The sequence below is a fragment of the Vigna unguiculata genome, chromosome 4, assembly GCF_004118075.2.
Source record: "Vigna unguiculata cultivar IT97K-499-35 chromosome 4, ASM411807v1, whole genome shotgun sequence".
NCBI lineage: Eukaryota > Viridiplantae > Streptophyta > Magnoliopsida > Fabales > Fabaceae > Vigna > Vigna unguiculata.
In genome coordinates, this window is record NC_040282.1 from 20,544,027 (window position 1) to 20,567,062 (window position 23,036).

General features: G+C 34.1%; 2 protein-coding genes across 4 annotated transcripts; one reads left to right on the forward strand and one right to left on the reverse strand.

Annotated features, from left to right (window-relative positions):
• Positions 1–2,811: 2,811 nt before the first annotated feature.
• On the forward strand, positions 2,812–5,696 carry LOC114181869 (elongation factor 1-alpha). The gene is made up of 3 exons (XM_028068482.1): positions 2,812–2,943; positions 3,915–4,392; positions 4,495–5,696. Exons 2-3 carry the CDS (start codon positions 3,931–3,933, stop codon positions 5,374–5,376), a joined length of 1,344 nt encoding a protein of 447 aa, XP_027924283.1. The 5' UTR covers positions 2,812–2,943; positions 3,915–3,930; the 3' UTR covers positions 5,377–5,696.
• A 6,550-nt stretch (positions 5,697–12,246) lies between these two features.
• LOC114182715 lies at positions 12,247–22,712 on the reverse strand. Of its 3 annotated transcripts, none has more exons than XM_028069648.1 (3): positions 22,500–22,712; positions 20,432–21,111; positions 12,247–12,614 (listed from the first exon to the last, which is right to left on the reverse strand). In XM_028069648.1, the coding sequence occupies exons 1-2, from the start codon at positions 22,570–22,572 to the stop codon at positions 20,459–20,461; spliced, it is 726 nt and encodes a 241-aa protein (XP_027925449.1). In that variant the 5' UTR covers positions 22,573–22,712; the 3' UTR covers positions 12,247–12,614; positions 20,432–20,458. The 3 variants fall into 3 exon arrangements, with proteins under 3 accessions (XP_027925449.1, XP_027925448.1, XP_027925447.1); XM_028069647.1 differs by lacking the exon at positions 12,247–12,614 and adding an exon at positions 20,045–20,185; XM_028069646.1 differs by lacking the exon at positions 12,247–12,614 and having other exon boundaries at positions 20,049–21,111.
• Between the last annotated feature and the right edge of the window lie 324 nt (positions 22,713–23,036).

Here is a 23,036-nt window from a genome sequence, read left to right on the forward strand (position 1 = left end):
TTTAATCTAAGCGTTCTAATTATCCTTTATATTTATATGTTCTACCATACATATATAAAATATTACTCGTTTGCTCACATCAAAGATTACTAATTAAAAATTAATAAGAGTTTTTATTCATTAATATGCATAAAATTGACTTTCAATACATTTTCACGACAATCTTAAAAGAATTAAAAAAGAAAACTAAGATAGAAAGAAAAAAAACTCTAATAAATAAATAAACTGAACAAGTCCTTATTTACTTGAAACCTCTAAATCTATTATTTGAACCAACTAATCAAATACAATGAACAAATATATAACTAAACCTTAATATTTAAAAGAATTTAATTTAGATTTAAAAAATAAAAATATAAATAAATATTGCATACGACAATATTTTTAATGAATTGATATTATATTAAACTTTCTTTTAATTTTAAAATAATGTATCTAATTAAAATGTATTTATTTTATAGAATTATAAAATATCTATATCTATATATAATAAAGATTTTTTTTTTGTCTTTGCTTTCCAATTTCACCATTTAAATAAATGTTTTTTAAATTAAATTAATTATTTTATTAATTTTACTTTTTATGTGATTGTTTTCTTAAATTTTACCTTTTTCTATTTGACATTTTTTTTAAATATAACCAAATATTTTTTAATTATAGAACAACCTATAAAATAAATATAAACTTTTCACAATAAAATTACAAAAATTATATTATTTTATAATTATAATAACAATGATAATTTTATTATTTTTTATTATTATAAAAAAGTGAACACATGTCATGCGTTTTCATTATTATAATATAAAATAAATTTATTTTAAAATGAAATTTTGTTTGTAACTTAAATTGTTTTAGTAAGGAAAAAAATTTGTAATATTATTTTCATCATTAAATATTTATTAAATGCTTACAAATATATTAATAAGTTTTGAAGAAAGAATTAAATGCACCTACTATCTCATCGAGATGAATAATCATTTTAAAACAAGATGAAAGAGTAAAAGAAAAGAATTTGGAAGAAATATGAGTATATATTATATACAAAAGTGAGAACGCATTCTTTATATATTTTTCATAATAAAATAAAATTGAAATTTTCAATTTTATTAAATATATATTATTTTAAAAATAGTTAATTAAAAAAGTCACTTAAAGAATATAATTAATAAAATTAATTTAAAAATAAATATTACTTAAAAGATAAAATAGGAAATAAGATGTAGACATAATTTATATATATATATATATATATATATATATATATAATAGTATAAATAAAATAATATAAATAAGTCTAATTACAACCGTGTGTTTTTTTATACAAAAAGTTCAATATATATCCAGTTTCTATAGTGAAAAATAATGTAAAGCTTCAAATTTATTGAAACTACAAAATATTATTTACAGTTCATTAAAAATAGGTTAAATAAATCCTCTAATTCTTATTGAAAATTGAAATTAGTTCCATTTCAAAATTTTGACCCAATTTGTTTCTCTGACTTTAGAAATATGTGGGTTTAGTCATTTTAATAAAATTTTATTAAATTTATTTGATGTTTCAGATATGTTTCAAACGCGTTTCGTAACTAATATCAAAACAAAAATATGTTAAACGATGTAAATAACTCAATGTGACCCTCATCAAAATTTTGGCCCAATTTAATACCAATTAGTTGAAAAATGCGTTTGAAACGTGGTTAGTCACTGAAATGACCAATTTAGATATCAATTTATAGAATAACAAATTATTAATTACTAAAATAGTCAGTATTATGAATAAGAAATTACTAAACATTAACTACTAAGATCTTGACTATCCAAAAATTTCATAAATTGGTATATAAATTAATCACCATTATTTTTAATAATCAATAATTTTTTATTTTATAATTTGATATATAATTGATCACCATAATATTAATGATGACTAACAAACTATGGTAATTAAGGGAAAGATTTTCTTCTAGTGAAATATGGTCATTAATTAATTATTACAGATAATTTTTTTGGTAGTCAAAACATTAACAATTTATGTTTAATGATTTTTTTATTTATAGTGACTATTTTAGTAACTAATAATTTTTTATTTATAATAATTATTTTAATAACTAATAAACTTTTGATTTATAAATTGATATATAAATTAATCATTATAAATTGATATATAAATTGATTATTATATTAATAACTAACAAACTAAACTATGGTAATTAAAATTCATCATTATATTTATAGAATTTGGATTTCAAATTATTATGAAAGAAGATATTTTGTTTTATAAATCTAAATAATTTATTAAGTTCGTTACTTAATATGTTACTTAATATATACCGTTTAAACAAAAATTAACCAATCACACATATTTCCCGTTTTTTTAGTTTTAGTTTGTTTTATTTAAACGGTAAGTCAACATCATCGATTGTTAAGATTTATTATATAAAATATTTTCTTTTAATGGTAGGAGGGATGATTCAAATTAACTTTATTTTTGTAAAAGGAATTAATAAAAGAAAAAGAAATTAAAATCATGTTCATACATAATACATAAATAAACATAAAAAATATATGATGTAAAACTACCCTATATGTATGACTTATATCCTAATTAAAAGTAAAAAGTAATAAAACAAAATCTTAACTAATAGTTGCCCTAGAAAGGAAAAAATCACTGAACTGTACTGTGCGGCGTCGTTTTGGTAGCCGCATAATTGAAAGGTTACCTAGGGCTTCGTCACGACATTCTCGGGCCCTTCCGCACCGCCAGCGAAAGCAAAACGGATACAACTGGAACTAGGTAAAATACTGAGGGTATTTTCGTCAACACGGGAAAAAACTTGTAGCCTATAAATAAACCCTCTAACCCTCAATCCCTCACTTCTCTTCACTCTATTGTTTGCCTTTCTTCTCTTGCGGCTAGGGTTTTAGCGCAGCTTCTTCTAGGTATGGTCTCTTATACCGATTTAAGAGGTTTATTCCTTAGATTCATGAGTATCATATTGGATTGTGTTGCCTGCAGCTTATGGTTTCTTGTATCTATTGCTGATGTCTTTAATTTATCCAAGTTTTGTTGATGAAGTTTTATTCTTTCACATGAATTTTATGTTCTTTTTGATTTTTGTTTGAGTTGATGATTTTAATCGGTTAGATGTTTTCAAAAAAAGGATTTTTTTTTTCGGATGCTTTTCTAGCTTTGGAACAACTGGATTTGGTTTGATTTTTGTGGATTTGTGTGCTTGGCATATTCAAATCCCTGGATCCAGATCTGGTAAACGTTTTGTTGTTTGGTTTGAGATTTTTCTTATTTCTGATGAATAGATCTGTGAACTTTTTGTTTTAACTGATTAAAGTCGACGATTTTATCAGGTCTTGGTGAGTATTTATGGGATGCCATGTTAAATGTGTGGTTGTCATGAATTATGATTGCATGTGGTGTTGTATCTTATTTTAAACGTGTCTATAATTTGATCTGCGTGAGTATTTAGCTTGTGTTGCGTTCGATTTGCTTTAATTGATTATATCCGCTAGTAGTTTGCTTTTGGATTTGTTTTTAGGTACTATCTGATATTTTTGTATGTTATGCATGTTTTTGTTTTTAGGTGTCATCCAATTTTTTTATGGTTATGCATGTTTTACTATGTAAAATTTTGTGATCGGGTTTTCGATATTGTCCGATAATTTGATGGTTATCCATAGTTTTATTCTTTTACGGGCATTACCCCTTATTTTTTTTTTGTGGTTATGCATGTTTTCATATGTGGAACTTATGTGGTTGGTTTTTAGATATTACCCGATATTTTCTATTGCTATGCACGGTTTGTTATGCAAATGGCGAAGCTCACCTTATTTATGTTAGATGTGGCTATTTATTGATTTGCATTCTAACTCTTGTTTTGACGGTTGTTTTTTTGCAGATACTCAAAGGCAGTTATGGGTAAGGAAAAGGTTCACATCAGTATTGTGGTCATTGGTCATGTCGACTCTGGGAAGTCGACTACCACTGGTCATCTAATCTACAAGCTTGGAGGAATTGACAAGCGTGTGATTGAGAGATTCGAGAAGGAAGCTGCTGAGATGAACAAGAGGTCATTCAAGTATGCCTGGGTGCTTGACAAGCTTAAGGCTGAGCGTGAAAGAGGAATCACAATTGATATTGCCTTGTGGAAGTTTGAAACCACCAAGTACTACTGCACAGTCATTGATGCTCCTGGACACAGGGATTTCATTAAGAATATGATTACAGGGACATCCCAAGCTGACTGTGCTGTGCTGATCATTGATTCCACCACTGGTGGTTTTGAAGCTGGAATTTCCAAGGATGGGCAAACTCGTGAACATGCTCTTCTTTCCTTCACTCTCGGTGTGAAGCAGATGATCTGTTGCTGTAACAAGGTAAATTATGTTTTGGAATTTAAGCCTTTCAATAATTTCTCATTGATCGTTTACATTGGTTGTTTAATTTATTTTAACTAATGTTGTCTTTCTCTGGATCAGATGGATGCCACCACTCCCAAGTACTCCAAGGCTAGGTATGATGAAATTGTGAAGGAAGTCTCCTCGTATTTGAAGAAAGTGGGATACAACCCAGACAAGATTCCTTTTGTTCCAATCTCTGGTTTTGAGGGAGACAACATGATTGAGAGGTCCACAAACCTCGACTGGTACAAGGGACCTACCCTGCTTGAGGCTCTTGACCAAATCACTGAGCCCAAGAGGCCATCTGACAAGCCCCTCAGGCTTCCTCTTCAGGATGTCTACAAGATTGGAGGTATTGGAACTGTGCCTGTGGGACGTGTTGAGACTGGTGTCATCAAGCCTGGAATGGTGGTGACTTTTGCACCAACTGGATTGACAACTGAAGTTAAATCTGTTGAGATGCACCATGAAGCTCTCACAGAAGCTCTCCCTGGTGACAATGTGGGGTTCAATGTGAAGAATGTTGCTGTTAAGGATCTCAAGCGTGGTTATGTTGCTTCAAACTCCAAGGATGATCCTGCTAAGGAGGCTGCTAACTTCACCTCCCAGGTTATCATCATGAACCACCCTGGTCAGATTGGAAATGGCTATGCTCCTGTTCTGGATTGCCACACCTCCCACATTGCTGTCAAGTTTGCTGAACTTATGACCAAGATTGACAGGCGTTCTGGTAAGGAGCTCGAGAAGGAGCCTAAGTTCTTGAAGAATGGTGATGCTGGTTTCGTGAAGATGATTCCAACCAAGCCAATGGTGGTGGAGACCTTCTCTGAGTACCCACCTCTTGGACGTTTTGCTGTGAGGGATATGCGTCAGACTGTTGCTGTGGGAGTCATCAAGAACGTTGAGAAGAAAGACCCTACTGGAGCCAAGGTCACCAAGGCCGCCCAGAAGAAGAAGTGAATCGTGCTGGGTGGTGGTTCATCAGGGGATGGTTACAATAAATGCTGGTTTCTTGCTTGTACTCTTGTGTCATCGCTAGGTAGATTGTTTTTCGTACTTAGTTTGAAGTTTCCACCATCATCTCCCAACTTTTGTTCCCAGAATTGGGTTCTTGATCGACGGTGGCGGCTCTTTTATTATTATTATTATGTGTTTTTATGTGTTTTTGTGTTTTTGTGAGAACCCCTGATTACATTTTTGTAAGCGCAGCAAGTTTTACCGCTTTGCTGCGTTGTTTGTTTGCATTTTAAATATCAGACTTTTTATATTTGTGTTTTAAATCCTTGCTTTGAATTTTATTTATAGTCTGTTAATTGTTATTGCACTTTTTATATTTTAACTTCATTTCTTTCCTAATTATGTTATTATTTTTATGATGTGGTTGTGTTTCCTTTCCTTTAATTGCAAATAAGACAACGGAGAACCAAGTTTAAGGGGTTTTCGATTTTTCGAGTTCTAAATTTTTTTAAGAAAATGACTAGAAAATTGTTAAAGGGATTTTCTCAACAAAGAATTTGATTTAGTAAACTTTATTTCTTAATGGGTTTTAACTTATATTTGGCGGTTGTTTATAGGTTTTACATACGGTAGTGTTTTTTTAAATGTATGTTTTATTACGTTTAGACGAAATATTTTTTAAAATTATGTCATAGTTTTTTGAAGTGGGTAGTCTTTCGGAAGACCTTAATATTTTTTATGTCTGTTTTTTAAAATTATGTTTTATTAAAACGTAATAGTGATATTTATAAAATTATGTTTTTTAGAATTGGGTGGTGGTATTCTTTTTTTATCATTGTGTCTTGTGTTCCTGTCTTTTAGTTGCAAATTTGACGACGGAGAACAAAATTCAATTTTCAAGTTCTAAGAAAATTTTCAAGTAAACTGACAAGAAATATTTTTTAAAGGATTTTCTGAACAAAAAATTTTATTTAGTAGTAAATTTATTTTTGTTAATGGTTTTTAACTCGCGGTTGTTTATGTTTTACACCAGGTGTTTGTTTTTAGAATTGGGTTTCGGAAGACATTAATATTTTTAAATATTTGTTTTTTAAATTTATCTTTTATTAAGTAAAGATGAGAGGATAGTGATATTTTTAAAATTATGTCTAGTGCTTTTAAAATTGGGTAGTCTTTCGGGGGACATTAATATTTTTATGTTTGTTTTTTAAAACTGTGTTTTATTAAGAGGAAAAATAGTGATATTTTTAAAATTATGTTTTTTAGAATTGGGTGGTATTCTTTCGGAAGAATTAATATTTTTAATATTTGTTTTTAAAATTATGTTTTATTACGTAAATTGGAAATAGTTATATTTTTAAAATAATGTTTTATAGAATTGGGTGGTATTCTTTCGGAAGACATTTATATTTTTACTATTTGTTTTTAAAATTATGTTTTATTACGTAAAGACGAAATAGTGATATTTTTTACCAAGTCTGGATTTGAAGAAAAGTTATGAAATGCGGATCTAAGATTTTGGGAATTAATAAAGGATTGAAGATCCTGATTTTGCGTTTCATAAGTAAACTTATAAACTTGTTACATATTTTGTCAACAAAATAATTTATATTTTTTTTTGAAAAAGAAGACACTTTTTTAATTAAGTATCTAATCTTTAAACATAATTTATTTTGTAATTTTTCTCTGACGATGATAATAAATTCTAATTTTGTTGAATCTTCTGTTCTAGTAAGATAGTAATTTTGTTAAATTGAATTTAGAGAGTTATAAAGATAAAAGTTTGAATCTGATTAATTTGATTAATTTGGTTTGGGTAAAATCGATTCCTTATATAACTAATAGTTAAATTATATTTTTGATTCCTATTTTTGTAGCAAAATTTGAATTGGTCTCTTAATTCTTTTTTATTTCAATCCGGCTTTTATTTTGAAAAATTTGAAGTGTGATGTTGTAACAATGTAAATGAGTTGCTACGTGTCAGTTTTTGAATTATTTGAATTATTTTTATCTTTTTTTTTATTTTTTCAAATTTTTTTTAAAAATTGAACATTTGCCATGTGGCCTGCTGATATCGTGCCACGTGACAATGACAGTACCACGTGACAATGCCACGTGTCACTATTATGGCATGTGTCATTTTTTCATTCTCAATTTGATTCATGTATTTTAATTTTTGTCTTAATTTAGTCTCAATTTTTGTAAAAATTATGCAATTTTGTCTCTCTCCAAATTGAAACAAAAATTATAAAATGTTATACAAATATTTTTATTAAATTTAATTTTTTTATTCAAATTGATATTTTTATTATATATTATCAATAAAACTAAATTTATTTAAATTTGTTTCACATTCAATTTTACTTAAAATTGTTTTCAAATTTTAAATTTATTTGTTACATAAACTAGTTAATTTTTCTTAAATTATATAATTGTTATATTTATACCAACTAAAACATTTGTATTTTACACATTTTAAAAATATGCAATTATTTAAAATATAAATTCAAATAAAAAAATAATATTAAAATATGATGTAATAAAATATTAATATAATTTATAATGTTTTTTGTTATTAGCATTATTTTCTATTAACAACTTTAAAACAATTTTAAATAAATTTTAATGTAAAATATAAATTAAAATAAACTTAATCTTGTTAAAAATATTTACTTGAAATATCAATTTTGATAGAAATATTTGTGCACATTTATATAGAAATTAAATTTGGTTTCAATTTGGAGAGGGATAAAATTGCACAATTTTTACAAAAATTGGGACTAAATTGAGACAAATTAAAATACTGGGACCAAATTGAAAATAGAAAAATGACACATGGCATAATAGTGACACGCACTATCATTGCCATGTGGTACGATGTTAGCTTGACACGTGGCAAATTTTAAAATTTTTTAAAAATTAAAAATAAAATAAATAAAAAATAAAAAATTCAAAAAAAAATAAAAAGAAAAATTCAAAAAATCTAGGAACTGACACGTGGCACCCCATTTAACACCGTATTACACCAATAACAGAAATGATTTGATTGCATCAAATTTCCCAAAATAGGGACCAGATTGAGATAAAAAAGAATTGAGACCAAATTCAAATTTTGCTACGAAAATGGAGATCAAAAGTATAATTTAACCTATTTTTTTTTAAATGATTCAATTTGTTTTTTTAATTTTCTTTTGATTTATTTAAGTTCTTCAATTTGATCAAGATGTTGACGTTTTTTAAATTTTTGTTTGTTTGAAGAAACAAATTACTACGTATTATAATAGGTTAGTGGTAATATCACATGATATTGTCTCATGTTTTATTATCAAAAAATATAATATGTTTTATGTAACATCCCATTTAAATAATAACATAATTAAATGAAACATCACACATAATCATAAAAGGACATTGTCATGAAGTGGAAATGTTACTCCTTACAGTTTTATCCATGATATTTGAAAAAAAAGGCACACCACGATGTCATTAACAAAACGGAAAAGAAGTTTAATAATATCCAAAAGCATGCTCAAGGAGCAAGGAAAATACATGGGCCACAACCCTAAAAGAGTAATTGGAACATGGGGATCCAACCCAAGATAAGTTACGTAGCAGTGATGATCACGAGAAGTTCTCACATCTGCTCACATCAATAAATTGATGATCATCACAAAAGGAGAAAACCACACACAAACACACAAGCAAACATAAAGGGTAAACTAGAGTAAAAAGGGTTCTATCATGCAATTGAACATACAGTTTAAAAGTCAAGCATACATAAATCCACCCATGCATTAATGACCGACAAGCAAAACACTAAGACTCAAGACACAATTACTCGGATACATATAATGAGTTAGATTCACTGGATGCTTGCACTTGTGGTGACCTCTACTACTCTACAAAGCCAATTGCCAATGAGTTTCACCCTACCACTCACAAGGTTAGCCTTTAAACATCTAAGGTCATTATCCTGCCAACGACTAGGGCCTCCTGCTACTCTCACCACTTGAGTCAGTACGCTCTACGTGAGACTAACTGACCTTTTAGAGTGCTAGGATGCAATCCTTACTTGAATCCTTACTAAATTATATAATGAGGCACCACCACGAACCTTCGTGGAATTACGTCCTAATCATGAGGCACCACCATGAGCTCCCACTAACAGGGGTTATGGAATTACGTCCTGACCATGAGGCACCACTACGCAACCATCGTAGAATTACGTCCTGACCAATGAGGCACCACCATGAGATCTCACCTACAGATTCATGGAATTATGTACTAACCATGAGGCACCGCCACAAAACCTTCGTGGAATTACGTCATGACCATACCAATATCATGTCTCACCAACCAACATAATAATTATCATGCATAACAATCTCATGCCAAAATATATAACCAACCATCCCATCATGTTTCATATGTATAATCATACCAAGCCCATCCATTCCAAACCAACAAACAGATCATGCATACATACTCATATGTTTTATACTTTAATTAGGGGAAATCCACTCAATCATACACTCAACACGAAAGGACAAGGAAGGAAATAACATTAGAGCATGCACCAATCTCGCTCAAGCTGTGACCCTCGCTCAGGCGAAAGAGACCTTTCGCTCAAGTTACAAGCTCTCGCTTAGGCGAGACTGTTATCAGAAAACACTGCAAGTTTCGCGAGCTCTCGCTTGGGCGAGCTCCCTTCGCCTGAGCGAGACTACCCTTCGCCGAAAAGAGAGACTCCCTCGCTTGAGCTGCTTCTGAAGCGAAACACATAAGGTTCCCACGAGTTCTCGCTTAGGCGACCCCCTCTCGCTTAAGCGAGATGATTCGTCGCTCAAACGAAAGCTCAGAGAGCTCGAGCAGCAACCTGGGCCAGCTTCTGCTATTCTTGCCTAGGCGAGACAAGCTCGCTTGGACGAGAATATCAGTTCTCACCACTATTTCACGCATACAAACCAGGTTCAAACCAAAAACATATACCATGCATTTTTCACACCATCAACAAAACCATACAAATACTTAGGAACACAGAACAACCCAACAACAGGAAAAATAACATAAAAATATGAAATCCTAGATTTTCTTACCTGGACAAAGGATAACTAATAACACGAGCACACTACGGAGGAACACCACAACTCCAGGAACAACTTGGTGAGCTGAAAATACTGACACTAGAAACAAAACGAGGTCACTAAGATGAACCTAGTTGGAAACACGAAAGTAAAGCTAGAGAAGAGAAGTTATGGATTGAAGACAAACTTACGTGGAACCGAAGTGGAGTTCAACCAACTTGATGAAGAACGGGGCCAAACCCTAACAGAGCTCACGAAAAAACCAAGGGAGAAGGAATGGGAAACTGTTTCTGGAAAATGAAAGAATGAGGGGGGTTAGGGTTGGTTTAGGGATTTTGGGTACCTTAGGGGCAACCCTTAGGTCCAATAGTTAAGGACAAACCCAAAATTTTAGTACAGAAAAAAGTGAGTCTTACATTTTATATTCAGTTTAGTTTATATTTTAAAATTTTGATTCAGTTGAGTTTTCATTTTGTTTTTTAATTTAAATTAAAAAAACCATTATTTAAAATATAATGAGAATTGTAATTTTATAAATTTTAATATGACATAATTATATTTCTAATATTATTAAAAATTATAAGTTTAAATAGAAATTTTTTTATTCAAATTTAGAAAGTAAAACATATAATTTATTTGAATATATATATATATATATATATATATATAAAAGTTATTGTGAAACTTAATTACTAATTTGGAAAACTATAAATTTGGGATGAATACCTTTTCAAATGAGTTTGTATACAATAGGGTGGTGGTTCACAAGACCACCAGAGTCTTTCCTTTTGAAGTTGTATATGAATTGAATTCTCTCACTCCTATGGACCTCATACCTTTCCCAAATCCTAGTCATTTCATTCATAAGAAAGGGGTATCAAGTTCCAAATTTGTGAAGAAATGCATGAGAGGGTGAAGTCTCAAATACAACACCAAATCGAGAGATATTCTAAGCATAATAATAAAGGTAAGAGGGATGTGATTTTTGAAGGAGATTGGGTTTGGCTCTATTTGAGCAAAGATAGATTTCCAAAACTCAATTCTCGCGGTGATGATCCTTTTAGGGTGGGTGATTAAAAAGATTAACAACAATGTATATAGGCTAGAGTTGCTATGTGAGTATTATGTGAATACCACACTTTCAATGTGTGTGAGCTAACCCTTTTTGTAAGAGATTTGGAGGATGATGAAGATGAATAGCCTCTTTCAGATTGAGGTCAAATCATTCTCAAGAGGGAGGGAATGATGGAAAACCTCTAGCCAATGGCTCAATCAAAAGAAGCATGGCCAAACATATTCAAGAAGATCTAGAGTCATTTATGCAAGGTGAAGTAAAACTCTTATTATCTTGGGCCATCATGGAGCATCTAGTAATGTAGGAATTTGTTGATGAAGGATTATCTTGTTTCCTTTTAGATTTATGAATATGGTGAAGTTGTTTAAGAAAGCTTTTCGAAAATTCTCACTGGACATTAAGATAGCAAGCTATCTAGATGTGAAGGTTCATTTCTCAAGCTCATGAAAGGGAGAAGAGAGTTGGATTAAAATTCAAAATAGCTCACGGTTTTAGCAATACTTAGAGAACAAAAATGAAAGAAGAAACAAAGAAAATGGAAAGCATAGAAGGTGGCGCAATGGAGGAAGCACGTCACTCATAGGGGGGGTTCTAAGTCAACCAAACCCTAGAGATGAGTGATGGTGCCACCACTTGCAAGCAAGATAAGACAAATGTGAGTTCACTTCATGGAAGGAGAGCTCACGGTTTTTGGATGGTTGAAACACAAGTGTATAACATCAAAATGATCAACCCTTTTACAAGATAAGGAACCCCCTTTAAACAGAAGTCCATAGGGGTCCTTTAGCAAAAACATAAACATGAAATGGATCAACTAGCAAACCTTAATTTCCTATGCTAGAGTGCCACACGGCCAAAATGAGAAGCATTGGTTGGTGGATGCATTTCTATGAGAATTCTAGGCCAAAAGAGGAAGGAGACCAAGTAGCCTTCAAAGGAATCAACCAAAAAGGCAAAAGGAGACAAGGTACATGTCGACTTTTGCTTTTACTTTATGCTTTTTGCTTTCCTCTCTCTTCCACATCATCCACATGCTTCAATCACCATGCGACACCTAGCATGCTCTACTTTCTTTTAATTACCTACAAAAATAAGACAAACAAAGATTAACATGTTGGTTTAAGTTAAGCTAATCTTGGTCAAAGGTCAATTTTGCGTCAAAGTCAACAAGTCAACCAAAATAAGTCAACTAAAACCAACTTAGGGAATTCAAACTAAAGTAATGAAAAACAAAGATAAAGGTGATGGAATAGAAGACTCCCCTCTAGACATGCTTCTAGTGATCCTTCTTGAGGGTGCTTCTATGGAGGTGTCATGGTTGGTCACAACTTCATCATCCTCCCCTTCTTGGAGAGAATTCGACCACGAATTCTTAAACCCTACATCAAAAGGAGAAAGATCACAAACATTGAATGAGTTACTTATGTTGTAGCTTAGGGGTAAGTCTAACTCATAAGCATTGTTGTTAATCCTCCTAATGACTTGAAAGGGGCCATCCCCTCTAGGGAGAAGTTTAGACTTCCTTTGAGTAAGGAACCTTTCCTTTCTCAAGTGAAGCCATACCCAATCTCCCTCTTAGAAGATGACTTCCTTTCTTCCCTTGTTACCATCCTCTTGTTGTTTCTTAACTCTCCTCTCAATGGTTTCCTTGACTTGTGAATGCAAGTCTTAGATGTACTTGGCTCTGGCCTCACCATCTTGGCAAGTCCATGCCTCATGAGTGGGTAGGAGAAGGAGGTCTAAAGGACTTAGGGGATTGAATCCATACACTACCTCAAAAGGGGAATGAGAAGTTGTGGAATGCACAACCCTATTGTAGGCAAACTCTATGTGGGGAAGAAGTTCCTCCCACTCTCTAATATTTTGCACTATCATACACCTCAACATTTGACCTAGGGTTCTATTAACCACCTCGGTTTGACCATCACTTTGGGGGTGGCAAGTGGTGGAGAAAAGAAGTTTGGTGCCAAGTTTACCCTACAAAGTTCTCCAAAAATGGCTTAGGAACTTGGTGTCCCTATCACTCACAATTGACCTAGGTAGGCCATGTAGTCTCACAACTTCCTTGAAGAAGAGATTTGCAATATAAGTTGCATTATCAATCTTATGGCATGGAATGAAATGAGCCATTTTAGAAAACCTATTCACAACCACAAAAATGGAATTCCTACCATTTTTTGTCCTTGGGAGGCCTAAGACAAAATCCATAGAAATGTCAACCTAAGGCTTGGAAGGGATGGGCAAGGGGGTATAAAGACCATAGGGTTGAACTCTAGACTTGGCTTTCATGCATGCTATGCAACTCTTGCAATGCTTATCTACATGCTTCCTCATGTGGGGCCAATAGAAATGTTCCTTTAAGACTTCCAAAGTCTTGTTTGGCCCAAAATGCCCCATTAAACCTCCCTCATGTGCCTCTCTAATGAGTGATGCTCTTAAAGAATCTTGGGGAATGCAAAGTCTCTTACCCTTGAAAAGATATTGATTGAGAAGGTAAAAGTCTTTGTAAGCACCTTGGTGGCATTCACTAAGAATGGGAGAGAAATCAACATCCTTTGGATACAACTCCTTAATATGATCAAAACTTAGAAATTTAGTTTCAAGGATGGAAAGGAGGGAGTGCCTTCTTGAAAGCGCATCCGCCACAATATTAGCCTTCCCTTGCTTATGTTTGATCACATATGGGAATTGTTCCAAGAACTCTACCCACCTAGCATGTCTCTTGTTTAACTTGCCTTGACTTTTCAAAAATTTGAGTGACTTATGGTCACTATGTATCACAAACTCATTTGAAAGAAGATAGTGTTGCCAAGTTTGCAAAGTCCTCACAAGAGCATAAAGCTCTTTGTCATAGGTGGAGTAGTTGATGTGACTCCCTTTGAGTTTCTCACTAAAATAGGTTATGGGGTGTCCCTCTTGGAGAAGCACGACCCCAATACCTACATTGGATGCATCACACTCTATCTCAAAAGTTTTGGAGAAGTTATGAAGGGCTAAGAGTGGTGCATTGATCAATTTTTGTTTTAAAGTTATAAAAGCCTTTTCACAACTCCATCAAACACTTTTGATGACTTATTCACTTGCTAACTGAGCTTGCGTGTGAGCATCATTGAGTTTAGTATCTTTTAGTTCCATTTCAGCTGAAATTGTTTAGGTCATGTATGATTCAACTTGTTTGTGCTGGAAAAGAAAATTTTGATGGCCTGTTGAGTAAGAAGAAAATGATAGTGCATTTCACAACTCCATCAAACACTCTTGATGACTTATTCACTTGCTAATCGAGCTTGCATGTGAGCATCATTGAGTTTAGTATCTTTTAGTTCCATTTCAGTTGCAATTGTTTAAGTCATGTATGATTCAACTTGTTTGTGTATTTTTGATTGAGTTTGGTTTTGTTAATCATATTCTAGACCTATTCCTTAGGTTCATTTTGGTGTGCCATCTTTCTTGATTTGCCTTATTTTTCTTGCTTGTCTTTATTGGCTACCCTTTGAGTTTGTCTACTAGATCCATCAATTGATGTTATCCTTGTCTCAAATTTGAGCTTTTCTTGTTTTTTGATTTTACTCTCAAGTGGCAGATTGCTCATTTGCTCTTGTTCCTTTTTGGAATCTGGTAACTTACTGTCTTGGCAGCCCTTGTAAGTGAAGCCTCCTCTTGAAGGTGGAGTTGTGAGTGACTACCCGAGAGGAATTGTGGAGTGAGCTGGGACTTGGAGTACAAGATACACTTGAGGGATGTTCGTTATGTGGCTGGACCGAGAAAGAGAATAACAAAGAGAATTGCAGCCCAAGGTCTTTTCTTTTATTTCTTTTTGTGTTGCTTCTATTTTGTATCACAAAATTTGATGTATTTTCCTTTTTAGTTTGCTAGCTGTTTTTCCTTTCATTTGGCTTAGGTGGGAAAATGCTTTAGAGCAATCCCATCCTTAGCTTGGTTTATAATAGTTTTAATCGTGCAGTGAGGTTCAAGGGGTTCCAAAGGCCACTTGTTTCTTCATTTAGGCATTTTTGTCTAATTTATGTTTTCTTGTTCTTTATGTTTTCAATGTCTAGGTTCTGCGTGTGATATGCATGCTTGATTTTTGTTTTAAGTCTATGTGGTATTTAGGACATGTGTTTTAACTTGTAGATGACCTTTCTTTGGTCTTAGGAATGTTTCTTTTCTTAAATTTCAAAATTGTTTTTTTCGTGCTTTAGTTGTCTTGAGATTTTTACTGAGAAGTTTTATGAAAGCTAACTACAGATTTCTGGCTACGAAAGGTTTGGTTCCTAAGCTTGTCTAAAGTGACTCACCTTCCTTTCCTGGGAATATCTTTAGAAAGTTTTCATTTTCTTTCTTTTTAGAAATTTCACTTAAACTTTGAGAAAATTATTTTTCACACTTTGTTTTTACAATGAGTTGTTCTTTGTATGTTAGTTCTTCTAGGTTGCATTTAGGTAGGCATAGTAGTAATGAGTTGCATCATACGATTCATAGTGACATTCCATTCTTTGGGAAGGATATAAGACCCATATCATTTAGATATTGGATGTGGGGTACAGAGAAGTTGGTGCAACCATTGTTTTGTAAATATAGTCAGTCTAACATTCTTAGGCATATTATTTCTAGGTTTATAGGACGTGCATCTGAGTGTGGCAAAAGAGACAGTCTAGAGTGAAAAAGGGAAGAGAATCATGCATGAACACTTTTTATGAGTTGAAAGAATGCATGTGGAAACAATTTATTCCTTCATTTAGGATAACTCGAGAGCAACAATCTAGATTAGAAAACTTCATTGACATATGTGATGCATTCATCCAAAATCTTTCCAGGTTTTTTAGACAAGAAAAAGATTTTAAGAACAATCTTGAAGGCACTTGAGTAAGCAAAGAGAGAGAGCATAACATAAGAGAGAGAAAGAAAAGTCTGAAAAGCTTAGAGCTTTTGAAAAGAAAAGAGAAAAAGAAAAACTTGAGAAGCTTCGTGCTATTGAAAAGAAAAGAGAGCAAGATGAATATGAGAAAAATGTGAGGAAAAAAAGAGATGAAGAAGAAAAGGCAAAAATGCAGAACTTAAGAAAAGAAGAGAATGAGAGAAAACATTTTGAAGAAAGAGAGAAAATAAGACAAGAGAAAGAGTTTGAAAGAAAATCAAAAGTGGTAGAGTTAAAGATCAATTCAAACGCAAAAAGGGAACTCATCGAGGGATTTAATGTTCAATCCTTCACTACTCCCTTCCATGAAGACCCATTTTCCAAAGGGAGTAATCCCATCTTTAAACTCTTCTTCCTTTTTCATTAAATCTTCTATTTTGTTTCCCTCTCAAACATTTTGTTCTCCATCTCATTCACTTATTTCATACTCCTCAACTTATAGTGCCAAAACACACTTTGACTTTAAAATAGAAGTTCAACAATCATCTAAGTTAAAGTGTAAGACACTCTTTTTGTGAAGTGGGTCCAATATCATCTTTTTTAAACTTTAAGAGCCCATTTTCACACATTGAACATTCAAATATATTGCATGGTCATAATAATTTTAGTGAAATTTTGTTCGATGACTATAGCAGATTTGTTTTTGATCCTGGTAGAACTTCAAATTTAATTGCTATGAGCCTTCAACAATCCTCTTGATCTAAGGACATATCCTCTTCAAAAGGGAGGGAATGATGTGATCCCAACAAGGCTTATAGCTTGAACCATTAGTTAAGCCTATTTTTTTATTTGTTTATTTTTAATTAAATAAATGTTCGTTCTAAATTGGGCTTTTATTAAATGCAGCCAATTTTTCCAGGCTTGGTCCATGTGCACATCAATTGCATATTCCTATGCGTCTTGGGCCTTTGATTGCTGCGGCCCAATTCCCACAACACCTTCATTGTCACACGTGGAGGCCTCCTTTTGGGCTTCAGAATGAATCTGGAAGGGAGCTGCCCAATTCTTCTCCACACCACGTGCAGCATCTGCCGGTGTATTTTTTGGGCCAGCGTCTTATGAATCCAACATCACTTACGCATACAACCGCTAGGGTTCCTCAACAACGTTGCCTCTCTTCCTTTCGAAAATCAACCTTCACGCTAGGGTTCCTTTCCCGCTTGGCTAGGGTTCCTCAACATCACTTATACACATACACACACACACACACACACACACACACACACACACACACACACACACATATATATATATATATATATATATATATATATATATATATATATGTCGCTAGGAATGGCAAAATGGACCGGGCCCGACAGGCCGGCCCGCCAGCCCGATAGAAAATACATGGGCCGGGGTAAGAAATTCAGTCCGTCAATCCGAAACAGCCCGGCCCGTCAAGCCCGCTGGCCCGTCGGACCAGCTCGCGGGCCAAAACGGGCCAGCCCGCGCCCCGTATTACTTAACAAAACAAATAACCCGTGCATAACTCCCTCCCTCACACACTGCACCCACCAGACCAGACACCTCACAAAACACTCTGCGCGACTCTTCTTCTCGAATCTCTTCTCTGCGCCATACACATACTCGCTTCTCATCCACCCACGTCGCCGCTGGCCACCACGAAACACGTTGGCCACCACGTCATCGCTGACTATACCCGCTTCTCCTCCACCGTGACATCCACCACATCGCTGAAAACAACACAGTGCACGGAGAACGCAGAGCCACCATCAGACTGCGATTGGCGGACGATTCCGACCGCCACGACCACCGCCAAGACAGGTTTGTTCGTAATTTTCGTTCTGGTTCCCTTTCTCCCGATTTGTAACCTAAATTCTTGATTTTCGTAACCCTAGATTTCTGATTTTGTGATTTCCGACCACAACGACCCATTCTGTGAATCCTAATTGCTGTAGCTACTTCCATTAATCGCTGTTCATCCTTAAGTTTTCCCCAATTTCAATTTCGTAGCTGCTACCATTAATCGCTCATTTAGATTTGAGGTAACCATTTCGATCCATTTCTTTTAATTGAGATGAACGATTGGTCTGGATTTTTGTTGATGTTTGTTGGACTGTTGTATAATGGTATTGTGTTGCTGTTTTGAGCTCCTAATGTTGATGTTTTGTGCTGTTGCTATTTTAGCACATGGTTTTGTGCTGAAAATTGTAGCTATTATAGTAGAAATTTGTGTTGTTATATGGGTTGCTTTGCTGCTTGGGTTCTTCTTGTTTGTGTTTTTTTTACTGAGTTTTTTTATTCTATTTGTTTACGACACTGTGGACACGTTCCTTCCAAGAGGGAGCAAGCAAAGGCAATGGTACGAAGCAGACATTTGCTGGAAGATTGAGAACGTGATAGCGCAGGAAGGGGTTCAGAGGGGGAGAGGGTTGAGTCTAAGAACAGGTGGGAGCAACGAATGAAGAACGTAAACTTTCAAGCGGTGACTTTCAGTGAGGACTCTATTACGGAGGTGAAAGGCATGCTCGATGAGCACGCTGCGGGGTGGGGATTGAAGAGGGAAGATGAACACATTGTCCTCACTTGGAAAGGACACATCGTGGTGTTTGCCTCTGCTTGGTTACGTGCTTGAACTTCATTTTTTTTCCGCTTTGTACTTTATCAATAACAGACATTCATTATTTCCCTACTTAGTCATGGACTATTGTATTAATGCAGACCACCTTGACTATTATACTCACTACTGCTGGTAGATTTATATACTGCAGACCACCCTGAAGCTGAACTGAATCAGTTATGTTATTGTATATTGGACCACAAATTATACATATGAGAAAAAACTGGCGGGCCAGCCGGCCAGCCCGCCAACCCGTCAGCCCGCAGGCCGGGCCCAGAAATGCAACCTGTTTTACACTGTCGGGCCAGCCCAGCCCGGTCTGTTTAATACGGGCCAATAACGGGCCGGGTCAAAACGGGCCGGGCTGGCCCGTTTTGACACCCCTATATGTCGCTAGATTTCGAAATTTGATATATATTCATTTCTAATAAGAATTTCTTTCAAATGGATTTTCAATCCATGTTAGAAGGTATGTTTTAATCCGTGTGGCCCACACAACTTTTCTCTAAAATTTTCATTCTTTTGCATTGGAACAACTCGTCTATTCCATCCTCTGCTTCTGTACTTCCAAATTATCGAATACCACAAATCTCAATTAAGTACGAAAACACAACAATGAATTATATCTATATAGAGATAAGAAATTAAATAACATAACATCAGTATAAATTACACCTTCAATAACTTATATAAGACATCCTTTTATAATTTGTTCATTGAATTACATTTTTTAATCACTATGTATTACTCTTAAACTATTTTATTATCCTTTTATTGCAAGTTATAGCATTACGCTGACATAGAATCACAGAAATACAAACAGATGCTTATAGCACCTTCTAATACTCTTTCGCACACCCTATTAGATAAAATTCAAGCAATTCCCATTAAACATGGAGGTTCCATTAATGAAATGCTTATTAATTTCAACATGTTGGAAAAATATTATTAAAAAATAGGCTGCTAACATTCATCAAATATGAGAAAGGCAGAAGCATTCCAAATAAGAGACATGTGTAACAAAATCTAATTTAGACAATAATAAAAAATAGAGTCGAGATAAGATAGAATTAAACAAGTCCATAGTGTCTCAAAATAACGTTTGGTTGGCAACAAGCTGCAGATTAGTGTCCTTGATTGCCAGCTTTGGTATGCTGTGTGGACCGTGTTCATGAAGAAAAAAACAAGACAATCTTGAGCATTCATCATGTATAACAAAAAGCTTGCAAAAATACCAGAATTTGCATAAAATACTACTGCTACTAATTAGTCAGCAGACTTAACGGTTTATGGTATCAGAAGACGAGATCAAATCTCAAGAGTGTAAAACAAAATTCCATGCGCAGACTGAAACTAATGCAGGGTCATACCTTAATCTTCTAATGCTATCAGTAAAATACCTGAAAGCTCAAAACAGTATTTTCAGATCACAAGTTTTTGAAAGCTGAATCATGAGTCCCTTTTTGTGGGGTGAGTCTAGCCAGAAGCGCCTTATTATGACAGTGCTCTGCGTCCACAAAGTAAAAGTTCCCATTGGCCTTAAATGTGACAAAAGGCCTTTGGGTTTCCGGTGGTCGAATATCGGAAAACTTGATAGTCTTTGGAATTGAAGTTGCCAGCCAGGACAGCATCTCCACCTCGAAGCTGTCCGAACCCGGCTGCCACCTGAGTTTGTGAATATACGGGCTAACGAACCAATGAAGGGCAGCAGTTGTAGAGGCACTGAGGAATATTACAGATGATGCCACTGCACCTTTGAGGATGACATTCATGTCGGGGGATGTCATGAAGGTTATGACCGGACCGAGGGACACCGAGAGGCAGCAAGTTGAGAGAGACAAAAGTTTTACTTTCTTTATGGTGTTTGAGATCGGGCCATGATAAACAATTCCAGTTTCCTTGTCGGGTTCCACTGATTGTCCTCCACCACGAGGTCCAATGCTAATCTTGTCATCTTCCTCTGCAGCTGGGGCTGGTGATGCCCATCTTCTTTGGAAAACAGCAAGATGGGACGAAGTTTTATGAGATGGATTGGGTGTAATGGGCCGTCCACAGGTTGAGGACCTAAAACATTGGTATGCTGAACCATGGAAACAAAGGTATACAAGTAAAAATAAAAATTTTAGTAGCTATATTCTTTTGGAACAATAATAATTAAGAAAAAACTCTGATAGGCATGGAATTCTAACAAGATGCAATCAGAAACATCCAAGAGCTCTATACGAATTATAGAACATAACCAATTTAGTTTTGCTAAATAAGAATCATTTTAAGGGGGAGGAGCGACGCACATTGCAAGACTAAAATGGAAAATTAACAACGGATTTCTTCAGATCATACGAAAAATTATGTAAGGGATGCTTCCTCCAGACAGCACTACGTGAAGGAAGCACATGGGTTTGGTGTTTAAAGATATTTATTGGATCCTGATTTGAACTAACGTATGAAGTACTGTTTTTCTGTTACTTGCTACTACTTTGTGTCATTTGACGGCTTTTGTTATAGCTAACAGAGTATTAGCATTTGGCAAGAACTGAAACATTATCAACCATGGCTTGGAAATAAATCATGCCATAGCAAATGATTCAATTGAAGGTGTCAAAATAACCTTATAACTCTGTTAGTTGGTAACAACAATTGTACAGTAGGCCGGCCTTAAGCAGTTAGAAAGAGTAGGATAACAAATGTAGAAAATAATATAGACATAAGGAAAGGATGATAATCTTCTCATTTGACAAAAGGATTGGCCTGGATAAGACTAGATAGAAGGCAGGATCAAACACCTAAATTCATCTTTCATTCTACTCCAGAGAATTGTAATAGAGAATAGATGTTTTTTTTTTTTTTTTTTACACAAACTTCTATGTTAGCAGAAACTTAAAAAGAAAAAGAGAGATGAAATTAGTTTTCCAAAAATTAAAACTCACTTATCTTAAAACTAATTTGTAGAAGTTATCCCAATTAATCAGTCCTTATGAAATATGAATTTAAACTTTTGCATAAATTGGTTAGGTAGAAGTTCATCCAAACAAACCCTAATTCACACCGAATCACTTTGATTTCCGAAATTCAGAACCATTAGGGACCAGTTTCGTACCAGTTCCATTAAAATTAAACCTCAAAATCAAGCAACTCAGGTGCCAAACAACTCTAGATCCGTAAATGGGATAAATAACCTAAAAATGGATATTCAGCACGCTTCACAAATCTAACATAACAAAATTTGAGGCAAAGTTTCTCTTTCATTCGATAAAAAGGTGGAAAAACTATAATCTTTAGGTTGAAAGCAAGATCTTTATGGTGCCCATATAACCCGGTTTAAGGGATACCACAAAAAAAAAAAATGAAGACCCCACAAAGAGATCGTGATAAGTTTACAACTTTTGGGGTTGGTCTGCAAGGTCTCGTGGAGAATGCAAAAGACTGGCGAAAGGGAGAACAGAAATAGCGATAGCAAAAGAAGAGAACCTGAAGGAGTGGTTCTGCAGAAGTGGCGGGAACTCTGTGATCGCAGCAAGTGAAGGAGAGAGGTTCTTGCCATGGCTGCGCTTACGAATTACCGTGCCACAGACACTCTGAGTTTAGGGCCACATTCATGGGTGGGGGAAGCTGAATAGTCCGACCCGTTTAAGATGGGGTTAAGGTCCGCCAAGTCAGTTATTCAATCAGGCTATTTATGAAATAAAGACATAATTAAGTTTTGAATTGCAGCACTTGTAAGAAGTTTTTGTTTCATTAAATGTTTAATTTTTTTACTTTTTGAAATATTCTGTTATTCGAATGAATAAAATGCTCTAGTCATTATTTTTTATTTTTACTTGTTTTAAACCTAAGATATTAAGATATGTTGATGTTTATTTATATGTTTATTAAAAGAGATTCAGAGATAAGAAAAGAAAAAATAAATATTTTTAAGTTTATAATTAAGTTTTGAATACAATCTGTAAGGTACACTTTATTTTCTGTCTTTAATTAAAAGAATGTCCCAAATCAATTGGGCCTAGG